Source organism: Sphaerodactylus townsendi, linkage group LG06 (assembly GCF_021028975.2).
Source record: "Sphaerodactylus townsendi isolate TG3544 linkage group LG06, MPM_Stown_v2.3, whole genome shotgun sequence".
In the NCBI taxonomy this organism is placed as follows: Eukaryota; Metazoa; Chordata; class Lepidosauria; order Squamata; family Sphaerodactylidae; genus Sphaerodactylus; species Sphaerodactylus townsendi.
The window spans coordinates 121,506,490-121,532,412 of NC_059430.1; the positions used below are offsets into that span (position 1 = coordinate 121,506,490).

The following is a 25,923-nucleotide window of genomic DNA, read 5'->3' on the forward strand; positions in this document are numbered from 1 at the left end:
CACCCCCCCCCCCCCCCACCCCCCCCCCCCCCCACCCCCCCCCCCCCCCACCCCCCCCCCCCCCCACCCCCCCCCCCCCCCACCCCCCCCCCCCCCCACCCCCCCCCCCCCCCACCCCCCCCCCCCCCCACCCCCCCCCCCCCCCACCCCCCCCCCCCCCCACCCCCCCCCCCCCCCACCCCCCCCCCCCCCCACCCCCCCCCCCCCCCACCCCCCCCCCCCCCCACCCCCCCCCCCCCCCACCCCCCCCCCCCCCCACCCCCCCCCCCCCCCACCCCCCCCCCCCCCCACCCCCCCCCCCCCCCACCCCCCCCCCCCCCCACCCCCCCCCCCCCCCACCCCCCCCCCCCCCCACCCCCCCCCCCCCCCACCCCCCCCCCCCCCCACCCCCCCCCCCCCCCACCCCCCCCCCCCCCCACCCCCCCCCCCCCCCACCCCCCCCCCCCCCCACCCCCCCCCCCCCCCACCCCCCCCCCCCCCCACCCCCCCCCCCCCCCACCCCCCCCCCCCCCCACCCCCCCCCCCCCCCACCCCCCCCCCCCCCCACCCCCCCCCCCCCCCACCCCCCCCCCCCCCCACCCCCCCCCCCCCCCACCCCCCCCCCCCCCCACCCCCCCCCCCCCCCACCCCCCCCCCCCCCCACCCCCCCCCCCCCCCACCCCCCCCCCCCCCCACCCCCCCCCCCCCCCACCCCCCCCCCCCCCCACCCCCCCCCCCCCCCACCCCCCCCCCCCCCCACCCCCCCCCCCCCCCACCCCCCCCCCCCCCCACCCCCCCCCCCCCCCACCCCCCCCCCCCCCCACCCCCCCCCCCCCCCACCCCCCCCCCCCCCCACCCCCCCCCCCCCCCACCCCCCCCCCCCCCCACCCCCCCCCCCCCCCACCCCCCCCCCCCCCCACCCCCCCCCCCCCCCACCCCCCCCCCCCCCCACCCCCCCCCCCCCCCACCCCCCCCCCCCCCCACCCCCCCCCCCCCCCACCCCCCCCCCCCCCCACCCCCCCCCCCCCCCACCCCCCCCCCCCCCCACCCCCCCCCCCCCCCACCCCCCCCCCCCCCCACCCCCCCCCCCCCCCACCCCCCCCCCCCCCCACCCCCCCCCCCCCCCACCCCCCCCCCCCCCCACCCCCCCCCCCCCCCACCCCCCCCCCCCCCCACCCCCCCCCCCCCCCACCCCCCCCCCCCCCCACCCCCCCCCCCCCCCACCCCCCCCCCCCCCCACCCCCCCCCCCCCCCACCCCCCCCCCCCCCCACCCCCCCCCCCCCCCACCCCCCCCCCCCCCCACCCCCCCCCCCCCCCACCCCCCCCCCCCCCCACCCCCCCCCCCCCCCACCCCCCCCCCCCCCCACCCCCCCCCCCCCCCACCCCCCCCCCCCCCCACCCCCCCCCCCCCCCACCCCCCCCCCCCCCCACCCCCCCCCCCCCCCACCCCCCCCCCCCCCCACCCCCCCCCCCCCCCACCCCCCCCCCCCCCCACCCCCCCCCCCCCCCACCCCCCCCCCCCCCCACCCCCCCCCCCCCCCACCCCCCCCCCCCCCCACCCCCCCCCCCCCCCACCCCCCCCCCCCCCCACCCCCCCCCCCCCCCACCCCCCCCCCCCCCCACCCCCCCCCCCCCCCACCCCCCCCCCCCCCCACCCCCCCCCCCCCCCACCCCCCCCCCCCCCCACCCCCCCCCCCCCCCACCCCCCCCCCCCCCCACCCCCCCCCCCCCCCACCCCCCCCCCCCCCCACCCCCCCCCCCCCCCACCCCCCCCCCCCCCCACCCCCCCCCCCCCCCACCCCCCCCCCCCCCCACCCCCCCCCCCCCCCACCCCCCCCCCCCCCCACCCCCCCCCCCCCCCACCCCCCCCCCCCCCCACCCCCCCCCCCCCCCACCCCCCCCCCCCCCCACCCCCCCCCCCCCCCACCCCCCCCCCCCCCCACCCCCCCCCCCCCCCACCCCCCCCCCCCCCCACCCCCCCCCCCCCCCACCCCCCCCCCCCCCCACCCCCCCCCCCCCCCACCCCCCCCCCCCCCCACCCCCCCCCCCCCCCACCCCCCCCCCCCCCCACCCCCCCCCCCCCCCACCCCCCCCCCCCCCCACCCCCCCCCCCCCCCACCCCCCCCCCCCCCCACCCCCCCCCCCCCCCACCCCCCCCCCCCCCCACCCCCCCCCCCCCCCACCCCCCCCCCCCCCCACCCCCCCCCCCCCCCACCCCCCCCCCCCCCCACCCCCCCCCCCCCCCACCCCCCCCCCCCCCCACCCCCCCCCCCCCCCACCCCCCCCCCCCCCCACCCCCCCCCCCCCCCACCCCCCCCCCCCCCCACCCCCCCCCCCCCCCACCCCCCCCCCCCCCCACCCCCCCCCCCCCCCACCCCCCCCCCCCCCCACCCCCCCCCCCCCCCACCCCCCCCCCCCCCCACCCCCCCCCCCCCCCACCCCCCCCCCCCCCCACCCCCCCCCCCCCCCACCCCCCCCCCCCCCCACCCCCCCCCCCCCCCACCCCCCCCCCCCCCCACCCCCCCCCCCCCCCACCCCCCCCCCCCCCCACCCCCCCCCCCCCCCACCCCCCCCCCCCCCCACCCCCCCCCCCCCCCACCCCCCCCCCCCCCCACCCCCCCCCCCCCCCACCCCCCCCCCCCCCCACCCCCCCCCCCCCCCACCCCCCCCCCCCCCCACCCCCCCCCCCCCCCACCCCCCCCCCCCCCCACCCCCCCCCCCCCCCACCCCCCCCCCCCCCCACCCCCCCCCCCCCCCACCCCCCCCCCCCCCCACCCCCCCCCCCCCCCACCCCCCCCCCCCCCCACCCCCCCCCCCCCCCACCCCCCCCCCCCCCCACCCCCCCCCCCCCCCACCCCCCCCCCCCCCCACCCCCCCCCCCCCCCACCCCCCCCCCCCCCCACCCCCCCCCCCCCCCACCCCCCCCCCCCCCCACCCCCCCCCCCCCCCACCCCCCCCCCCCCCCACCCCCCCCCCCCCCCACCCCCCCCCCCCCCCACCCCCCCCCCCCCCCACCCCCCCCCCCCCCCACCCCCCCCCCCCCCCACCCCCCCCCCCCCCCACCCCCCCCCCCCCCCACCCCCCCCCCCCCCCACCCCCCCCCCCCCCCACCCCCCCCCCCCCCCACCCCCCCCCCCCCCCACCCCCCCCCCCCCCCACCCCCCCCCCCCCCCACCCCCCCCCCCCCCCACCCCCCCCCCCCCCCACCCCCCCCCCCCCCCACCCCCCCCCCCCCCCACCCCCCCCCCCCCCCACCCCCCCCCCCCCCCACCCCCCCCCCCCCCCACCCCCCCCCCCCCCCACCCCCCCCCCCCCCCACCCCCCCCCCCCCCCACCCCCCCCCCCCCCCACCCCCCCCCCCCCCCACCCCCCCCCCCCCCCACCCCCCCCCCCCCCCACCCCCCCCCCCCCCCACCCCCCCCCCCCCCCACCCCCCCCCCCCCCCACCCCCCCCCCCCCCCACCCCCCCCCCCCCCACTGAAGTCTTACTGAAAAATGAAAGAGAAAAATATATATCTTTCTTATAAGTTTACAGCCAACATTTTACTGTGGCCCACCCAAGGACAAGGGGGTGATTTCCCACAAGTAGCACATTTATCAGCTGCTGCATTTATCTTCTGTGCCAGTTATGAATATTATTTCCTTATTGAGCTCAAACAGAAATATGCTGTGGATGAGCCTTTCAAAGATGAAAGTGGGTTCAAGATAAGCAACAATAGTAAGAAAATGGGCTAAAATGCTCCAGTTCCGTGCACAGAACTCCCTCAGCCCTGACTGTCAATAAACGAAGCACATGTCTTCTGAAGCATATTTCTTCTGGAAAATGGTTTAAAAGTTGAACCTATTCCCTTGAGAAGTCTTTATAGTAGGTTTGTCTGGCCACCCGATTTTGGGGCTGAACGCAGTGATGGGATTCAAATAATTTAACAACCGGTTCTGGTGGTGTGATTCAAGTAATTTAACAACTGTTTGTTTACAAGCACCATTTTAACAACCGGTTCTGCCGAAGTGGTGCGAACCTGCTGAATCCCACCACTGGGCTGAAGGAATGAACACGAGGAATGGGAAGATAAGGGAAAAGGACAATCCAGGGCACCAACAGAAGAGAAAGTTCCATGTTGAAAATGGGTTGCATAAGGTGCCCAGATGCATGGAAAGTAAGGGTGTTTTCCCACTTACCTTTTGCTGCGCGCAAGTAGCGCAGGGTCCCCTGCACCTCCCCACTACAAGGGCGGCGACAACGCAGCCGCCCCGACGCGGCTGCTGTCGCGTCCCCTCAGCGCGCGTCTTTCCAGGCGCTCTTTGCAACGGCGCCTTTTGATGACCCCACGCAGAGCGCATGGTTGTGGGGAAGCCAGGGGCGCACCTGGAAGGACGCGCGCTGAGAGAAGCGCGCAGCAAAGCAGAGGCAAGGTAGCTGGGAAAACGCCCTAAATCAGGATCAGCTCAGCTGGCAGATGAAAGTAGAGAAAAGCCATGTGCTGAGGAAACAGGCTGGAAACAGAAAAAAAACGGGGGGGGGGGGATGCAGAAAAAATGTATCGAGAAGAGAACATGTTTTGTAAGGTGAAGAGAGGGGAAAAGAGTAGCAATTGCAACGTAGTAGAATTCCTCTATCTCCCTGGTCAGCATTGGGTGGGGGGCAATTCTGGGTTATGAAAATTCTGGATTTTGAGGGGAGGAAAGATTCTGTGGAGGGACCTCAGCAGGGTACAATGTTTTTAGCCCATGCTCCAGAGATGTTTTCTGCAGAGCGGGTTGGCAACCCCACCTGTACATAAAGCAGTTCCTACTTCCCATACCTGACTGAGGGACCTCTGACAAAGGTATTACTAAAACAATTTGCTTCTTTGAAAAGAAAACAGTGACAGGATGCCTGCTGTTATTGCAAGTAACTACGAAAGTTCCCTTGCTATCGAACGTGCCTTTCTGTGAGTCTTGCTGCCTCCTGCCCCCCAACTCGAGTATGAAGTGGGCCTCTGTTTAAATATTTCAGTTTTTTACTACCAGAGCTTCCAAGCAAATGAAAGGACTTGCTGTGTCTATTCTTCTGTTGAAAGATGGAAAGACTGCAATACCCACAGAGAATTTTGCTATCAAGAGAAATTTGCTTACCCTTTACAGTCAAGTGTTTCCTTGAGAAGCTGTTGGTCAGGATTCCTTCCTCCTCTGCTCCTGGAAATTCTCTGCTATCCTGAAGAAAGCCTGAATTCTGACTGGCGATGGAAGTGAAAGCAAGCCTGTTTTTATAGAGTTCGGTTACCAAACATCCTGCTAGGAGGCTGAGGGAATTTGGAGTAAATAAATCACATGATTTCTTGAGTTTAGGGTTGCTGAATAATTTCGACAAAACCCCTGGACAAACAATAGAAAACTTTTAAAATTTTAAACATTTTTAATATTGAAATGTTTGGATGTTATATGCCTCTTGAACCCCATTTAGGTAGAAAAGCAGAGTTTTGAATAAATACAAATAAATAAAAAAAAACCCATTCAAATAGCAAGCCAACTCAACATCCACAACAAATGCTGGCATAACCAGGGGCCTTTCCCCACTTACCTTAAGCCCCGTGCTACTCGAGGAGAGTAGTGTGGGGTCCCTCGGCACTCCCCACTGAGAGGGGCGGCTACAGCGCAGCCGCCCCGAAGCTGCTGCTGTCGCGCCCCTCGGCGCGCAGCATCCCAGGCGCTCTTCTTAACGGCGCCTTTTGATGGCCCCGTGCAGAGCGCGGGGTCGTGGGGACGGCTGGGCGCGCGCCTGGGATGCTGCACGCTGAGAGCAGCGTGCGGCATAGAGGGGAACAACAAGAGTGGGGAAAGGCCCCAGGTCTTGAGAACAGGACCTGGGAAATCTGCTATTTTCCTCAGTTTTTGTCATTTGTTTTGATTTGCATTTGGCCCAATGAAAAGTTCTGGTGAACTTCAAGAGTTGAGCAAAGCTTTTGGTCATTCTGGATGGTCCAAATAAAAATATATTTTATGATTGTTTTGAACTTGGCTTTCAACAGCCAAGTAGTTGATAGCCTACTATCAACAAGTTATACGCCTACTATCAACAAGTTATAAGCCTACTCCCAGCACCAATATCTATTGCAGTTTCTTTTGCAGCAGATGCTTGGCTCCTTCCTCACTGGCTTGGGGCTGGATGGAAAATGTGGTGGTGGTGGTGGTGTTTTGCTCCAGATGGGATGAGGTCACTCTGTGGGGCTTTCTCTGTCTCCTGCTGTCCTATTTCCATGCTGATTCTCCAGAAAGTCTGCGAACTCTGTAGCAGCTGTTGCCTTGCTGGAATTCCTTGCCTCAATGCAATCCTTTGGAGCTCCAAAAGCTTTCCTTTCACCATTACCTTCTAAGGTGGCTTCCATAAAGCACCTTTTCTTATGTTGGCTTGCAGTGTGCAATTACAGGAAAGACTATTGCGGCTTAGGCAACTCTGATTTGTGTTGTGCTCCATTGGAAGAGTATTACCTTCTTCCACTCTGCTTGTTCTGAGGCCTCATTGGCCGGTCAAGGGTAGGTCTTGGTACTAGCAAAGGTAAGAGAGCTTTGAATCCTGTGTAGACGATCCAGTCCTAGAGGTGAATGATTGCTTGAAGGAAGAAATCTCGAAAACCATAGCACCCACCAACCTGCTTCCTGGAACCCGAGTGTTTTTAGAAACTAGGCAGAGCCAGGTGGGGTTTTTGTCCAGCCAGTCTTCTGATTGACCATTGTTGTTCTGAGGAGCTGTCCAGATTTTTTGAAAAGTTGCTTCTGTAGCAGCACAAACTTCACAGAAACTGAAGGTTAGCATTGTATGTGTTAGAAAACACTTGGAAACAACATGTTCATTTGAAAAGTCATCCCTGTATGCAGATCTTCTGCCTGAACTGACAATGAATTCCTATTTGAGGTACGCATGGCATCATTTCTTAATATTTTGTGGTTACTTCTGCCTCTTGTGGCAGCCATTGTGTAGATGCACCAACCATCATGTGTAAGTCTTTTGTAAAACATAGGCAATCAAGATCTCGAGCTTGCCTGGAGCCCTTGTATTGCTATGTCTTATTGTTCTATCTTATGATGTTGTTCACTGCCCTGAGCCATCTGGGGGAGGGTGGTTTACAAAGTAAAAATCCAATCTAATCCAGTATTTCTGGACACCTCTCTGCTGTGATATTGTTCCACAACACTTAGTTCTTCTACCAGAGCCTAAGCATAGGTCACTCAGTTCTGCTCATCGAACAATTCCACTCCAAGATCAGGGGATTATAACACTTCCCCAATTCCCTCATCTATTCCATATCTGTCCCATCACAACAGCTTGTGTCCTAGGACTAGGGCTCATTCCGCACATGCAGAATAATGCACTTTCAAACTGCTTTCAGTGCTCTTTGAAGCTGTGCGGAATGGCAAAATCCACTTTCAAACAGTTGTGAAAGTGGTTTGAAAATGCATTAATTTGCGTGTGCGGAAGGGGCCTATGTGTGTGTGTTCTGCTGTTTTGATTATTGTGTGCTTGTTTACCCCTATTATCCCTAAATAAAATGGTTAAACTTTATTTATTCTCCAGCATATACATTTTCTAGTGGAATCCAATAGTTATATTCCCTCTCTGTTATCAGATCACTTTATTTCAGAATGGTATACTTTGATCTTTAGAAAGGTTGAAGCTATTGGTTTCCCTTTGGAATCACTCCTTATGCTCACAAAGGTGGAAGCCTTCAGACTAGTTAAGAATAGGCTCTTGAATCTTGATTTTCATTATTTGACTCTTGCAGCCAAGACAACCTGCTCCCCGACTACATTATTAATCCCATGCGAGCGTGGAATTATGGAAGCATATCTTCGTCTGCTGATTAATCCAACTCAGAGGAGAGCCTTGGCTACTGCAAGATGTAATGTGTTGCCATCAGCTCTCCTGGAGGGAAGATTTAAGAATATAGAACATTCTAAAAGGGTTTCTTCTTGTGATCTGGTTACGGTTGTCGAATGACTTGATGCTCCCTTCACAATGGCGTGTTATCTTGTATTTTTTTTCCAAAAAATTCTTTTCCCACCTACACCAATCCTTGAAGTTCTTTTGTGCTTTGCCACACATATGTACTGGCTCTCCTGCAAGAAGGCAAGGTCCTCCCAAGTGCTTATCAACCTTGAACATTGTTTCAAGGTTCTGGTCTTTGCAAGCTTGGATATAATGACAGAACAAAGAATCTAAAAAAGAAATATTGGTAAGCCTAAAACAATATACGACCTTCATCTTCTCCTAAATGCAAATGATGCATATACCTCTAACTATCTTAATTTTACTCATCTCTCTTTCTCTGACCTCAGTTCAGTCAGAAGGATTTATTGCTGAATGCCTGGATGCTGTAAGCAGCCTTAAGAGCCCTTTTGTTATGCGACAGAGGTTTGTATTAGGCTGCTTGCTCCTCCTGTGCCCTTAGGTCTTGTTTAGTCCATATTAAGTTTAGGCATCCATGCCATTTGGTTTTTCTTTCTTTCCTTTGGTTTTTCTTATTCAGCTCAAATTGAGAATCATAGATTTCTTATTTCTAAAAGTGAGTAGCTACAAATGGCTAATTAATGCAAACAATTAATATACAAAAAGAAGAAGAAGAAGAAGAAGAGGAGGAGGAGGAGGAGGAGGAGGAGGAGGAGGAGGAGTTTGGATTTATATTCCCCCTTTCTCTCCTGCAGGAGACTCAAAGGGGCTTACAATCTCCTTGCCCTTTCCCCCCTCTGGCTCACTTCCCTGTGAGGTGGGTGGGGCTGAGAGAGCTCAGAAGAGCTGTGACTAGCCCAAGGTCACCCAGCTGGTGTGTGTGGGAGTGTACAGGCTAATCTGAATTCCCCAGATAAGCCTCCACAGCTCAGGCGGCAGAGCTGGGAATCAAACCTGGTTCCTCCAGATTAGATACATGAGCTCTTAACCTCCTACGCCACTGCTGCTCCTGTGAAAGGATTAATAACTGAAAACTACTCCTGTGAAAGGATTAATAACTGAAATTTGAGATGAGTAATTAATAAATGCGATTAATTTTCAGTGATAACAAAACTGCCGTGTTTCGTAGTGCACAGAATGATGTTTTTGAAGAGCGTAGCATCATTAAGGCAGTTTCTGCACAGGCTAAAAACAGCGCCCTAGGAACAGTAAAAACACCATCCCTGGGATGCTGTTTGCACAGCTGCTGCTGCTGCAGTGGTGCAGCACCGTGCTCACCCTCCCCAACGGTGGGAAAATGCTGCTTCCAAAACTCACTCATTTTGGAAAGCGGCGTCTTCCCGCCGGTGTCATGCGGAGCACACCAGCGTGAGGGCGTCCCTTTTAGGTGCTACCAATTTGTTTTGTTTAACTACCTTTTCTCCCTGTGAAGCTCTGGAGGGGTGGAGGGGCATGCCCACACTGCCCATTGACCCCCGGGGGTTGGAGGGCAGCATGAGCACGTCCCTTCCTCTGTCCAGCAGCAGCTTCGGGGCCACCCACATAGGACTGTGTGATAGGTCCTGAGTCGCCACCAGCATAAATTATGCCGGTGGCCAGCCGTTTCTGTGCCAGTGCAGAAACGGCCTAAGATTCATTAAAAACAAATATTTAATGTTAACATTCTTTCAGCACTCTTTTCCTAAAGCAGAAGTATGCTATTTCCTCTTCCTGAGAACCACAGCAGACAGAACTGAGTTCTTTATATGGGATGTACTAAAGTGGGAAAGAGGATAATAAATAACTGAACTAAATAATAAGAGGGTAGTTAGAGATACAGCTTTTCACTTTGGAAGCTGCAAACCAGGGGTCTTTCTGGTCTTTCTCAGATCTGCCCTGCCTAAAAAGAAAGATTCGGCTAGATTGTTACTGTAAATCCCCTCCTCCTTCCTGGAAGGGTGGACCACACAAAAAGGAGCAGCTGAAACTCTGAACAAACAAAAGCTGCTTTCGCTTTTGCAGCCTGGAAGACGACTTTGGCTCTTCTTTATCAGAGAACCCAGCAAAGACCAGAGGAGTTTTTAAAGCGGAAAAGGAGACTCTTGCACGACAGCCAATCACCCAAATCCACATGGTGAATTTACAGGCTCTGTGGATTCTTCAGCCCCTCAAAGCCCACTTGGATCAGGAATGGTAAGCTGGTCTCTCTTTGCTATTCATTCTCCTCTTTGCTTGTCCTGTTTTGCAGTGGCTGCAACTTCTTTTCCTCCGTTTTTTTGCTCCTGTTTTGCTCCTGTTTTGCATCTGTGATCAGCACAGACAGGATGTTTGAGTACTGTGTTTTGTTTTTCTTTAAAAAAAACATGTGGTGGAAGCAGCTTTTACCAAGGGCTAGAAGGACAATCCCTTGGAAATAATGAATCTTGCAGTCCTTTGGAGAGCGGTACGGTTAGATTCTCAGCTATGAGGCAAGTCCTGCTGGCTGAGATATCCAAGATTCCGTTTCAACGGGGTATTTCAAGAGCATTTCTTATGGCGCCTGGCTTAAAAACTGATCAATATAAAAGGCCACTGGGTGCTTAAATATTTTTTAAAAAATCAGTATGAACTTTTGTAAATTGGATGAAATGAAGAAGAAGAAGAGTTTGGATTTATATCCCCCCTTTCTCTCCTGCAGGAGACTCAAAGGGGCTTACAATCTCCTTGCCCTTCCCCCCTCACAACAAACACCCTGTGAGGTAGGTGGGGCTGAGAGAGCTTCGAGAAGCTGTGACTAGCCCAAGGTCACCCAGCTGGCGTGTGTGGGAGTGTACAGGCTAATCTGAAATGAGTGATGAAGGTTCTTGAAAACTGACACCAAAATGAGGTACCACGGGACTTCTGGGCTGACTATTGCACTGGACTTCTAAGACCATCGACACTGGACAAAGAGGCACCCTTCTGAACACAGTTCAGCTAGAATCCATGTCCTGTGGTGTTCCACAGGAAAAACCCTCATTATTCAACCTCTATGTAGAGCCCAATCATTTGTAGTCTTGGCGAAGGCTGTCATCAATATGCTGATGAGATCTAGTCTTACATCTCTCCATCCGAATCCCATAGTGATTCAGAGAGAGGTCCTAATGGGGTTCAATTTTTTTAGGAGAAACTTTTGCTGAATTTATACTTGTCATTTAGGTAGCATGTCATGTTTTCAACCTTTCTTTCTTTTTTCATGCATCCACATTGCCTCTTGCAGTTGCTTGGTAGACTTTCTTCTCTATAATGTTAGGCAAGAGAACCAGTATGCTTCAACAGTTAAGATGTTGAACTATGACCTGGAAAACCCAATTAGAATCCCCCACTTGCACCACAAAAGCTTGCTGCCTGACCTTGAGCCACTTTCAACCCTGACCCTGGCTAGTATTTGGATGTAAGTCCTCCAAGGAACACCAGGATGACGTGGACGCAAGCAATAGCAAACTGCCTCCAAATTTCTCTTGCCTTGAAAACCCTATGGGGTTGCCATAAAACAGAAAAAAAAAAGTCAGGCGAATTACCAGAGGGCCCTGTAGTAAAGAAACCTAGCAACCCCAACTGCAGGTTCCCATAATGCAGCTGGAAAGGGTGAGCGTTTCAATAGAAACATCCAATAGGCCCCGTTGCACTGTGTCTCAGGTGGAATGTAATGTAATGGACAGAGATGCCCTTACATACTGGAAATGAAGGGTTTTGTGCTGTCTTTCAGCCTCAGACTCCAGAGGGGGATCATAGAATATCAGAGTGGTAAATATATCAGGTTGTCTGCATCCCTTCCTTTCTAATGCTATGCTGCTGTCCTTTTGATATGTGGATCTTCCTGCCTTCTGGCTAGCACTTTCTCCCTCTCTCCATCTCGCAGCAGGGACAGCTGGACATGTTTCCTGCATCTGTATCCATCCTAGGTTCGCTAGCCAGCCTAGAATGTTATCTTTGCTCTATCCTGTCTAGAATGGGGGTTCTGACAGTAAAGGACTCATGTTGCCTTATTGAAATAAAAAAGGACTCTGAAGTTTATTTCCTTCAGCAGCAGCCTAACACATACTCCTCTGTGCACAGGTCCCTTGAGCACTCTGCTAACCCTTATCAGTGCAGAGTCTGAATCTTTTTTTCCCCATCCAGCTCAGCGATAGTTTCCCCAGGGCTGGCGGAGAGCCACATTTGCAATGGCCATTACCCAAAAGAAGAAGAAGAAGAGTTTGGATTTATATCCCCCCTTTCTCTCCTGCAGGAGACTCAAAGGGGCTTACAATCTCCTTGCCCTTCCCCCCTCACAACAAACACCCTGTGAGGTAGGTGGGGCTGAGAGAGCTCCGAGAAGCTGTGACTAGCCCAAGGTCACCCAGCTGGCGTGTGTGGGAGTGCACAGGCTAATCTGAATTCCCCAGAGAAGCCTCCACAGCTCAGGCGGCAGAGCTGGGAATCAAACCCGGTTCCTCCAGATTAGATACACGAGCTCTTAACCTCCTGCGCCACTGCTGAGCCACATTTACTTTCATCTCTGGTACGAGGACCAGTATCTCAAGGAGCGCCACAGCTTAAATGTTCTGCTCATGGTAGCTCGTCCAAGGTGGGAACCACTTGCTCACTGAAAGCTGCAGTGGGCAAGGGCTTTCCTGAAATGTGGACCAAGTGCCACACTGGGGGACGGTGCTCAGAAGAGCCCCAGGGCCATGTCAAAGTCAAATTATCTCGAGCCGCTAAATGAGTGTCACTGATCTAGCTTCATATTGCATCCTTTGATTGGCAACAAGTATGCAGGTTCTCAAAGAACAACTCTCTCCCAAACCCGTCTACCTAAAAGTGACTGAACTTGGGGCTCGCTTTCATGCCAAGCAAATATTCTGTTACTGAATATTTCCCCAATGAATAACTCTTCCTTTCCTTCCTGAATATAATTAAATAATGCCTATACAGAACCCAAACGGGAAGCCTGTTTGCCCACTTGAACTTAATTTACCTGGATCATGTCTTTGCTTGCAAATTCTCAGAAAATGTGAGCCTTCTCCCGGCTTGTGTGCTGTGAGTTCAGCCACATCCAGTGAAGATCAAGAAGGCCAAAATTCAAAGGAACTGGATAATATCTTTATAATGACCGACTAATGTCAAAACAGCTTTCAAATGACATAAAAATTTATCCTCAGCTCTGTCCCTTGAGAGAACCACCTTGTAATTTCTTGTAGAGAACTTTCCTTTACAATTTTCCTGTTTAGGTATCTTTGTCGTGCATAAGGTTGGTTTTAATGCTGTGACTTGAAGAAGAGAAGAAGAGTTTTGGATTTATATCCCCCCTTTCTCTCCTGCAGGAGACTCAAAGGGGCTTACAATCTCCTTGCCCTTCCCCCCTCACAACAAATACCCTGTGAAGTAGGTGGGGCTGAGAGAGCTCCGAGAAGCTGTGACTAGCCCAAGGTCACCCAGCTGGCGTGTGTGGGAGTGTACAGGCTAATCTGAATTCCCCAGATAAGCCTCCACAGCTCAGGCGGCAGAGCCGGGAATCAAACCCAGTTCCTCCAAGTTTAGATACACGAGCTGTTAACCTCCTACGCCACTGCTGCTCCTGACTGATGTTTGGTTTCTTGCTTTTGACATTTTTTGCTTTTTGTAAAAGCAGGGTATCAATATTTTTTAATAATTTATTATGGTGATGATTTGCAAAAATAAATAACCTGGTTTTCTGCCCTTACAAGGGCAATCAAGGCAGCTAGCAATTTGAAACAGACATGATAAAATTGCATTTCAAAATAATTAAAATTGATCCCCCAACACAGATCATTAAAACAATTAAAAAACAAAGTTGAAATGCATAAAAACAACAATTAAAACATGGGTTAGGCAAGAAGAATCATTGAAGAAATGCCCAATGAAACAGAGGCGGATTCCGCATGGGCCAAAAACAGTGGTGTGAAAGCAGTGTGAAAAAGGGGTAAAGACTTTTACACTGTTTAAAACCATTTTACACCATTTTCACACCGCTGTTTTTGGCCCATGCGGAATCCGCCAGAAAAAGTCTTGACCTGCTGGTAGAAGATGGCAACAAAGGGGTCATATGACTATCCCTGGGGAGAGAGTTCCAGAGCTTTGGTGCCTTAACAGAGCAGGCCTCTTGTGTGTTGCCATCTGCCTGATGTCAGAATGGGGAAGCTGAACCAAGGCTTCTGAAGATGGCAGAAGTGGCCCAGCAGGGTCCTGAGCAGAGGTGGGATCCAGTAGGTTCTCACAGGTTCCTGAGAGTAGGTTACTAATTATTTGTGTGTGCCGAGAGGGGGTTACTAATTGGTGATTTTGCCACGTGATTTTTGCCTTAGTTACGCCCCTCCTCTCAGCAGTAGCGCGCAGAACTTGAAGCAGTCTAGCAGGAGGTGCACCTGTGTGCTTGGCAGCCTGCGCCTCCATGCATTCGTTTCCCACCCAAGGACCGGCGCAGCGGCTGCATCCTTGCCACAGCCCCGCCCAGGAGTGCCCCGCCCCAGGAATGCCCGGCCACGTCCCCGTCGTGCCCCGCCCAGCCCCATTGGCGCTACGCCACAGTTTGAATCCCACCACCATGGGAACCTGTTACTAAAATTTTTGGATCCCACCACTGGTCCTGAGGGAGTAAGTGGCCCTTCTGATGTGTTGGTTCCAAAACAGATAGGGCTTTGGATATCATATAGCCAGCAAATGCATCTGTTAAGGGTTTATTTTTTCTATTTATGGTGGAATGCCAGAAGCAAAATTGATTCTTCCCACAGAACTGAATTTAGGTCGTCAGAGCGATGCAAATGATGTGAATATTACGTAGCATAACTGTGTTTATTTTTCAGATCAACTGACTTATCGGAAAGAGCCATGGGTGGTAAAAACTCAACTCAACAAGGGCTGAATGTTAATGAAAAAAACACACTTGACATTGCTGTCACAGGGGTGCAGGGTGCCGGTAAATCATCCCTTGTCAATGCCCTGCGAGGTGTCTCAGATTTTGATGAAGATGCAGCTGAAACTGGTGTGAAACAACCTACATTTCAGCCAGTGGGTTACCCACATCTTGCCTTTCCAGATGTGACAATATGGGTCCTACCAGGAATTGGGGCGCCTGATTTTAAACTAGAGGAATATCTACAAAACGTAAATTACAGCCAGTATGATTTCTTCATAATTGTTGCTTCTGATCGTTTCACTGTCTATGACATCCAGCTGTCCCACGCAATTCAGAAAATGAAGAAGCCGTTCTATTATGTGCACTCCAAAATGGATGCCAGAATGAAGACTGAAAAACTAAATCCAGGCTTCAGTGAGGAAGCAACCCTTCAGCGAGTTAGGAAATATTGCCTTGATAACTTAGTGGAGGCTGGTATTGTTCCTTTGCAGGCTTTCCTCATCTCTAGTTGGTACCCAGATAAGTATGATTTCCCCCTCCTGCAAAGGTCTTTACAGAATAAAATTGAAGAACTCAGGAAGTGTATCTTAAGACCAGCTGCTCTGCAAGATTCTGAAAACAGAAGCCATGACAGGTATGTTGGGGTTAGCTAAGGGCTTGATGCATAGGATAGGATAGGATATTTAATTTACATACCGCTCTCCCCTGGAGGGTTCAGGGTGGTGTACAACATAATAGGAATAACAATAACATGATAGTACAAAACCATAAGGCTACAGAGATATATTTCATCCACTTAAGAGATTCAAGAGGAAAACCCAAGTTCTCTAACTTAATATCAGTCAACGAATTGTCGAAGGCTTTCATGGCTTGAATCAACTTGCCGGTGTGGGTCTGCCAGGCTGGGTGGCCGTAGTCTGGCAGTTTTTGATACCTTGATATGGTATGTTTTGTGGATGAATAAAAGCTGGATTCTTTTTTTTTAATGGACTCTGGAAGAAAACAACACGGATGAGTTAAAGTAAATGTTTAAGATTTGATTTCATCCTGGTTATCTATCTATCTATCTATCTATCTATCTATCTATCTATCTATCTATCTATCTATCTATCTATCTATCTATCTATCTATCTATCTATCTATCTATCTACCTCCCTCGCCCGATAGGCTGAGGGCGGTGTCCATCAATCTTATCTATCTATCTATCTATCTATCTATCTATCTATCTATCTATCTATCTATCTATCTATCTATCTATCTATCTATCTATCTATCTATCTATCTATCTATCTATCTATCTATCTATCTATCTATCTATCTATCTATCTATCTATCTATCTATCTATCTATCTATCTATCTATTATATTAGATTTTAAACCGCCATCCCTGAAGTGCTCTGGGCAGTGTACAGCAGGCCGGGAACAACAATAACATAATAACATTAAACACAGCAGGTCAAAAACAACATTTTGCACAATAATAACTCAGTTAATTTAAAACAATTTACAAATCTATAAAACCATAAAAACACAGCAGCAGCAGCAATATTATATTATATTATTATATTATTATATTATTATATTATTATATTATTATATTATTATATTATTATATTATTATATTATATTATTATATTATATTATTATATTATATTATATTATATTATATTATATTATATTATATTATATTATATTATATTATCCCCCATGACCCCCCCTGCAAAAAGACAACCAACTAATTCAGAAGAATTCAAAGCTGATTTAAAATGAATAATCCAGTAATATTTTTATTTGCAAATAAATGGTAGCACATTGATTTCCATATATTATGAAAAATGCTGACATTATATACAAGTATTCTGTTTAGCAATACTACGTATTTGGGTATGTACTGATTATCAACTTGGCAGGTATTTTGGTGCTCTTGGAGATGAAGATTCACCAGAATGGTGTCCCCTGATGTCAAGACATCATTTCTGGATGTGGAACTGGAAGTGACATCACTATGTTGCTGAATGTGCTAGGGTTTACTCAAACTCTGTGGTGAAACCATAAGGTATTTGGTGAATTCTAGAGTGCCCAGCAATGCAGTGAACCACTTCTGGCCACATGGCTGGAAATGACATCATGATCATGCAGGATGCCATTGTGGTCCCGGCTTTCCTGCACCCACTGATCACTGGAGTTAGATGGGAACAGGCAGAGATGGGAGATCCCCTACCCCAACATGGTCAATAACAACCTCAGGTTTTTTTTTTAGAGAATTGCTGCTGGACTTCATGGGGGTAGGGGATTGCAACTGATGATTTGTGCAAATAAAGTTTTTTAAAAGTGGGGGGTTTTGTAATCGGTGTTGCATGATCAGTCTGTCAAGCTTACCAAGTGACAAAGAAAAGGAAGATGCCTCCCCGTGTCTGAATGATTATAATTTCTGGTAGGTTTCTATATCTATCTATCTATCTATCTATCTATCTATCTATCTATCTATCTATCTATCTATCTATCTATCTATCTATCTATCTATCTATCTATCTATCTATCTATCTATCTATCTATCTATCTATCTATCTATCTATCTATCTATCTATCTATCTATCTATCTATCTATCTATCTATCTATCTATCTATCTATCTATCTTTCTTTCTTTCTTTCTTTCTTTCTTTCTTTCTTTCTTTCTTTCTTTCTTTCTTTCTTTCTTTCTTTCATCCATCCATCCATCCATCCATCCATCCATCCATCCATCCATCCATCCATCCATCCATCCATCCATCCATCCCCATCACCTACCTACCTACCTACCTACCTACCTACCTACCTACCTACCTACCTACCTACCTACCTACCTACCTACCTACCTACCTACCTACCTCTCTATCTATTTATTTTCTATCCTGCCCTAGCCCCACAGGGCTCAGGGTGGGTCACAACATAAAATTACAATAATTAAAATATAATAAAATCTAAAAATACAGCATAAAAAATTGGAACAGTATTACTGTAATGCCAAAACTATTCAATAGGTGTTAAAAGCAGATGGCAATAAATTATCCCCTCCACCACCTCTTGGAGTAGAAAGTTTGGAGTAGAAAGTGATTCTTCATTTGAAGTGATTCTTCATTTGAAGAAGACCTACTTAACAGACGGAAACAAAGTTACAGGTTACCAGACAATCCCTAGTTTAAACACCATTGAAAATGATGCTGTTTGGGGGTGGATTCCAGCATCACTTGTTTAAACTAGGGAGCCCAGCTTCTCCTTTTAAATGCACCTTAAAGGGAGAATCTGGGGTCCCCAGTTTAAATAACATTGAAAGTGATGCTGTTTCCCCCAATTGGGGGGACTGGATACAACACCATAAAATGTTTTCATAGCAGTAATAAAACATCTTGAAAGTATTTTGAAAATGTTTTAAAAAATTATTTCTGCTGTGTGGCATGGCCCATTGCTGTGTTCAGATTTGTGAGTTGGGGCATGTTCTATAATGTGATGGTGACTTTGAAACGACCTGGTGTAAAAAAAAATCATTGTTTGGTCATGATGGGGGAGGGTGGCCGCTCATGGGGGGGCATCAAGCTCAGGTTTTGCCCAGGGCTCCAGTTTGCCTAGGTACGCCACTGAATTCCAGGAGATTGCCAGGCCGGAGGTTTGCAGCTCTCGAGCTTGGTTTGAGACCACAAGCAATGGCTACAAACATCTTATTTTCTTCTGCTTTGAGATGAACTCAGTTCAGTAATTTCTTTTACTCTGATTTTTTAAATAACCAATTTGTGATAAATATACAATTTATAGGTTGGTGGCCACCACAGCTAGCCTTTGATGTTTTGATTTGTTTTTAGTATTGTCTTAAACTAGTAACAACCAAATCTATCTCATAAAGGTCCTTTTTGTACTCTACAGATGAACACCCTAAGTCAAGGGTCCCAAACCTTTTTGACCATGCAGGTGCTGTTGAAATTCTGGCATGACATGGTAGGTGCAGCAACAAAATGGCTGTCACAAAATAGCTGCTGCAGGAGGAGGAACCAACCACAAAATAAGCTGAACCTCAGCAATTCATTGCACATCCTTGTGCTTGGGTGGCAGATGCTGCCAAAGCAACATTAAAAAAAATCTGCACAGCCAATCAAATCTCCAATAGCTCATCAGATGTCTTGCAGGGCAAAACTCCCAATTGCCCCACCCACTTAATAAAAAAAGCCCATTGGTGCCAGAAAAGGCATCGGTGGGTGGCGTAGGAGGTTAAGAGCTCGTGTATCTAATCTGGAGGAACCGGGTTTGATTCCCTGCTCTGCTGCCTGAGCTGTGGAGGCTTATCTGGGGAATTCAGATTAGCCTGTACACTCCCACACACGCCAGCTGGGTGACCTTGGGCTAGTCACAGCTTCTCTTATGCCAATAAAGGCTTGTTGCTTACTAGTCACAGCTTCTCGGAGCTCTCTCAGCCCCACCTACCTCACAGGGTGTTTGTTGTGAGGGGGGAAGGGCAAGGAGATTGTAAGCCCCTTTGAGTCTCCTGCAGGAGAGAAAGGGGGGATATAAATCCAAACTACTACTACTACTACTACTACTACTCTTCTTCTTTCTTCTTCTTCTTCTTCTTCTTCTTCTTCTTCTTCTTCTTCTTCTTCTTCTTCTTCTTCTTCTTCTTCTTCTTCTTCTTCTTCTTCTTCTTCTTCTTCTTCTTCTCTTCCTCCTCCTCCTCCTCCTCAAAGGAAAATATCAGGCAACACTTATCTAGCAGGAGTTAACCACTACAACATTATGTACTTTTTCAGATCAGCCCATCAAAGTCTGAATGTGCTGAACATCGCTGTCACAGGGGTATCAGGTGCTGGTAAATCATCCTTTGTCAACTCCCTGAGAGGGCTGACGGATTTTGCCGAGGATGCTGCACCAACTGATGTAATAGAGAGAACAAAAGAGCCGAAGGGTTATCCACACCCCACCTTTCCACATGTAACAATATGGGACCTACCAGGGATTGGGACACCTACGTTTAAAGCAGAGGACTATCTAAAAAAGGTAAATTACAGCCAATATAATTTCTTCATCATTGTGGCTTCAAATCACTTCACTGAACATGACGTCCAGCTGTCCTGTGCAGTTCAGAAAATGGGGAAGCGGTTCTACTACTTGCGCTCCCAGATGGATGTCAGCATTAAGAATGAAAAAATAAAACCCAACTTCAGTGAGGAAACAGCCCTTCAAAAAATCAGGAAATATTGTCTTGATAATTTGGCGCAGGCTGGCATTTCTTCAACACAGGTTTTCCTCATCTCCAGTTGCTATCGAGACAAGTATGATTTCCCCCACCTGCGACGGGTCTTAGAGAATGAAATGGAGGACTTTGAGAAACGTGCTTCAGCAGTGGAAGAGGAGAATCGTGAGAGGTATGTTGGGTTTCACTCTGGCACAGCAGCATCTTATTGCTGACCTGTAATTTGGCAGAAACCCCTGCTTTGGAGGGTAGACTTTATGGCATTATATGCTGCTGAAGTCTGTCACCTCTCCAGACCCCACCCTCCACAGGGTCTGCCACCAAATCTCCAAGAATGTACCAACCCAGAGTTAGCAACCTAGGAAGAGTATCTTGTGTTGCATGCTGAAAATGGCCCAGATTCAATCCCTGGCATCTCCACTTAAAATTATAAGGTAGTATATGATGTGACAGAACTGCACCTGAGACTTCAAAGCCACTGCCAGTCAGAGTAGACAATACTGAACTTGGTGGACCAATGCTCTGACTCAGTAGGAAGCAGCCTCCTGTGCTCATAAATATGTTGAATAATTGTCGGCAATTGCAGAGTGCTCAGACCATTGTGGACTTGGTTTACCGTATATACTCGTGTATAAGTCAATAAAATGTAATTTTATTGGTATATATATTGGTATATACTGTATATACTCGTGTATAAGTCCATAAAATGTAATTTTATTGGTATCTATATACCGTATATACTCATGTATAAGTCAATAAAATGTAATTTTATTGGTATATATATTGGTATATACCGTATATACTCGTGTGTAAGTCCATAAAATGTAATTTTATTGGTATCTATATACCGTATATACTCGTGTATAAGTCGACCCGCATATAAGTCGAGGCACCTAATTTTACCACAAAAAACTGGGAAAACTTATTGACTCGCGTATAAGTCGAGGGTGGGAAATGCAGCAGCTACTGGTAAATTTCAAAAATAAAAATAGATACCAATAAAATTACATTAATTGAGGCATCAGTAGGTTAAATGTTTTTGAATATTTATTTCAAAGAAAAACAGTAAACTAGCTCTGCAAGTGGAAAAGAGGGTTAACAAGAACAATATGGTATCAACAATAACTTTAAAAGTACAAAAACCATAGCTCAATCAGCAACCAAGCTAAAACACAAGAGTTACAATCCTTCAAAACTGGATTCCTCATCATCATCAATGTAACCCAACTTAGATTTTAAGAGGGATATTATCAGAAATGGAAAATCTACTATTAGCTTCCATTGTAAACAATGGGGAATGGGGGCACCCCCTTTGGGGGTCCATAACTTTGGATCCCCTGACCCAAACTTCACCAAACCTGGCTGGTATCATAAAGAGACTCTCCTGATGATACCAGACAGGTTTGGTGAAGTTTGGTTCAGAGGGTCCAAAGTTATGGACCCTCAAAAGAGTAGCCCCATCTACTATTAGCTCCCATTGAAAACAATGGGGAATGGGGGCACCTCCTTTGGAGGTCCATAACTTTGGACCCCCCGACACAAACTTTACCAAATCTAGCTGGTATCATAAAGAGACCCTCCTGATGATACCAGCCAGGTTTGGTGAAGTTTGGTTTAAGGGGCCCAAAGTTATGGACCCTCAAAAGGGTAGCCCCATCTACTATTAGCTCCCATTGAAAAAACCTCCTTTTTGGGTCCAAACTTTGGGGCACCTCATTTTGGGGTCCATAACTTTGGACCCCCTAAACCAAACTTTACCAAACTTGGCTGGTATCATCAGGAGTGTCGTCTGAGGGTACCCTAAAATTTTGGTGCCACTAGCATAAAAACTGCGCCTCCTGTTGGCCGGAAAATAAAAACACAAAAATTTTAATGACCCAAATATAAGTCGAGGGGAGCTTTTTCAGCATTAAAAATGTGCTAGAAAAGTCGACTTATACACGAGTATATATGGTGAACACTTGGTCTACTGTTTTCTTTCATAAATTCCACCATTCGCATTTATCAGGTCTATCAAAACATTTTTCCCCCTTAAGGGCACCTGGTGGTTGTCTTGAAACACTTAAAACCCCTTGATGTGGTAACTTTTCCCCCTGATGGTTGGATTCAGTGTTTATAACTGAGAAGTAGCAGACAAAAAATGAAACGCATGGAACACCGGCTGGCTACTTAACCCTTCTATTTATATGTGAAACCTTTTGAGTAATATTTTTCTAAACCTAAAAATCACAGTATATCATGTCCTGTACAGACCTTCTAATTAATTCTTACAAGTAGTATCAACGGTTTCATTCACCCATTCATTTCATTAACAAATTGAAATCTTGCTAACACAGCTCAACAAAAGCAGTCCGTTAATATATAACAGTCCAACTTGAATTGAGTTCCTGGATCCACCCTGCTGTGGTATCCACATCCCGAAATCTGTAGCTATCACAGTTATGAGGAATGGAATCCGTATTATAGAGCCCTTCGGCTTCTTAGAATTAATCCATGTTCCGCACTTTCCGTATTGGAATGTATCAATCGTACTGTCCCAGTCACCAATCAGAACGCATTCACGTATATGCGTTTTCGTCCAAGTTCTTCTTCTGTGTTGCTATAATTACTACAATTTTTTGTTTCCACAATGCAGTTATCTACAAATACAATAAAAAATTTTCAGTAATACAATCCGCTGTCATACAATTATATAATTAAATAATACTGCATTTTAACAACCTTATACTCATACTTATTTTTATTTTATTTTATTTATTGTTTAGTTTTACATACTGCCCTATCCCCGCAGGGCTCTGGGCGGTGTACAACAAAATTAAATCATGGTACAACTAAGCACAGTCAAAACTAAACAATTAAATTCCAGCACAAATAAGTTAATAAATCCTCCCTTTTTAAAAACAGCGATTAATACAAATTTAAAATCGAAAACGAAGGCGCCCAGCACAACCCATATTTAAAACCCTCCCTAAATGGGAAGACTGCTGGCTCCCTCAATAAAAGATGTAAACAGAGGTGAGAACAGATGCGAGAACAGATGGGGGCACCATTCAACGGCTGGTTACTCCAAAGGCCCAGTGGAACAACTCAGTATTACAGGCCCTGCGGAATTCACCAAGGTCCCGCAGGGCCCGGACAGCTGGAGGAAGAGTGTTCCACCAGGCCGGGGCCAGGGCCATAAAGGCCCTGGTCCATGTGGAGGCCAGCCGTATCATACATATTTACAGTCCTGCTTGTACTCTAAATAAACTTCTGTGACTAACGAAACAGTTTTACAGGTGCAGATGGGTTGTAATTTTTATCAGCACAACTCTTAAGCATATACAGGTGGGGTCCATGGCTCCCAAATCCTATTCAAGCAACAGGCTCCTAATTCTCAATTAGAGGTGACATGACTGAGAGGTAGCCTGTTCTTCCACCCCTATTTGGTTTGCCTTTTCATGGGTTTTCAATGATTGCACTATCATACTAATTATAAAAACTTTTTATCCATTTATCCATTAGTGGCCCTGATTACTATTCTACGAGAAAGAGCAGGAAGGAAATTCCTAAACCAATATGCATTTTTTTTAATTCCTCAGCTCAATGGTACGATTTCCAAGAATTGGAATTCACTATTTCCTCGCAAAAGTAGCCTTCGTATCAGACCTTGTGAAGCTGAAAGTCTGGATGGCACAAAAAAGTGTTGAAGAGGTAAAAGCTGAAATGTGTCAAGAATTGGAATCATTAGAAAATACGAAGCTTAATATTGCAGTCACAGGGGGTTCAGGTACTGGCAAATCATCCTTTGTCAACGCCCTGCGAGGCATGACCGATTATGATGCTGGTGCAGCCAAGACGGGATCAGTGGAAACAACCATGAATACTAATGAATATCCTCATCCTTTATTTCCAAATGTAACTTTATGGGATCTACCAGGTGTTGGGACAAAGAAATTTCAACCAAAGGACTACCTAGAGACGGTAAATTTTAGCAAGTATGATTTCTTCATAATAGTTTCCTCAGAACGCTTCACTGTGAATGACGCCATGCTGGCCGAAGAAATTCAGAAAAGGGAGAAAAAGTTTTACTTTGTGCGTTCCAAAATGGATGTCAGCATAGCTTCTGAAGCTAAGAACCCCAACTTCGATATGGACAAAACAATTGAGGAGATAAGGACCTACTGCTGTGAGCATTTGAAAAAGGAAGGAGAGGATCCTCCAAAGGTTTTTCTCATCTCCAGGCAAGATCTGAGCTCGTACGATTTCCCACTCCTGCAAGAGACCTTCGAAAATGACCTGGATGACCTCAAGAGACAAACTTTTATTGCATCTCTGCCAGTGTTCTCAAAAAAAGTCCTAAAAAAGAAAAAGGCTGCTATGGAAGACCTTATATGGAAAGTAGCCACCAAATCTTGTAGCATTGCAATGATTCCTCTCCCAGGACTCTCTCTTGTCTGTGATCTTGACATCTTGGTATCAACCATGAAATTTTTCTGCCAGGTCTTTGGCTTAGATGAGGATTGCCTACAAAGAGTTGCAAAACTGGGGAAAAAAGATTATAATGTGTTGAAATCGGCTATCAAAAAATCACCATTGTCTAGCGAGATCACTCCAGAATTTGTAAAGGGTCTCTTAGAGAAGTCACTGTTGTGTTCAACTGTGAAGACAGCCCAAATAGTCTTGGATTTTATACCTCTGTTGGGCTATCTGGCTGGTGGACCCAGTTCTTTTATTACGACATTCCACATGCTGAAAAAGTTCCTGAGAGACCTGGTAGAAGATGCTGAGAATGTTCAAGCAAAAGCCGCTGAGCCTTGACCATTACAATATCATCTCACAAAGATCCAAGTTTGGAAGGTGACTGTCCCAGCACAAAATGTATGAACTGTGCACTGAAGCATGAGAAAATATGGTTTGAATATCTTCTCAGATGCTTATTTTTTTTCCCCTTGCAGACATAAGAAGAGCATTGCTGGATATAACCAGTGGTCCATTAAGTCCAGTATCCTGTTTCATATAGCAGCCAATCAGTTGTTTTGGAGAGCCAACAAACAGGTCAAATGTGCCAAGGGCCTTCTTGAGCTCCAGTCTCCGAGCACGGGGGCGGGGGATGGAGGTGTTTCAGAGGATTGCAGCCTCTGAATAGAGAAGTTCCTTTCAGTCGCTATGGCTGGTAGCCATTGATAGACTTCTTCTCCATGACTCTGTCTATCTGATACCTGGACAGAAGAATATAACTGAGCACCCTCATGTGAAATAAAGAACATTTCATATTTAGATGGTTCCAGAGGGAGGTTTTTTCAATGCCTGTTTGATGTATGTGTAGAAGCTACATGATCTTTGAACCATCTTTTGCCACGTCATACTCCAAGCTAGCCAGTAGCTCATTCTTATAATATTGTTTCCTTTCCTTCGCACATCAGATCTTAACCTGTGACAAGCCATCAATCACCTGTGGCAAGCAAATATAAAAAAAAATATTTTATCTTTATTTCTTCAACTGTTATCCTTTGCATTTCATCAATAAGACTAACATCTTGTGCCCTTTCTTTATGTTTTTATATCCCTTTCTTTATGTTTTTATATCCCTTTCTTTATGTTTTTATATAATTTTCTTTAATGTTTTATATGCCTTCAATTATGTAAACATAACCTGAAATTGTATCTTTTTTTGTATTTCTTCTTTGTTTATTGTACACTGTGATTAAAGAAATAAAAAAAATGCAAACCAAAAAAAAAAGACTAACATCTTGTAAAAGTAAATTGTGTGTTCTCATTTTTCTTATGGGAGAGGAAGCATTCTTATTCCTATCTCTCTCCACATTAATGCCTAAATTCTCAGGTAGCCCCATGTGGCACTTCTCAGTCCTTCTAGGACAAAATTTAATGCCTAAATTCTCAGGTAGCCTTGTGGCATTATGCTTGCCCAGGCTCATCGGGCACAAGAAGGCTTCCCAGCAGC

The 25,923-nt window shown here is 49.3% G+C and overlaps 2 protein-coding genes across 3 annotated transcripts in view; one reads left to right on the top strand and one right to left on the bottom strand.

The window, feature by feature from the left end:
• Positions 1-5,175, bottom strand: part of LOC125434531 (interferon-inducible GTPase 5-like) — a 148,657-nt gene extending 143,482 nt beyond the window's left edge. Inside the window, 1 exon segment of the mRNA XM_048500015.1 lies at positions 5,096-5,175. The gene's annotated coding sequence lies outside the window, so the exon portion shown is untranslated.
• A 4,696-nt stretch (positions 5,176-9,871) lies between these two features.
• Positions 9,872-25,659, top strand: LOC125434528. Of its 2 annotated transcripts, XM_048500011.1 has the most exons (5): positions 9,872-10,076; positions 14,708-15,394; positions 19,537-20,151; positions 23,561-24,818; positions 24,917-25,659. In XM_048500011.1, exons 2-4 carry the CDS (start codon positions 14,733-14,735, stop codon positions 24,777-24,779), a joined length of 2,496 nt encoding a protein of 831 aa, XP_048355968.1. In that variant the 5' UTR covers positions 9,872-10,076; positions 14,708-14,732; the 3' UTR covers positions 24,780-24,818; positions 24,917-25,659. The 2 variants fall into 2 exon arrangements, with proteins under 2 accessions (XP_048355968.1, XP_048355967.1); XM_048500010.1 differs by having other exon boundaries at positions 23,561-25,659.
• The last annotated feature ends 264 nt before the right edge of the window (positions 25,660-25,923 follow it).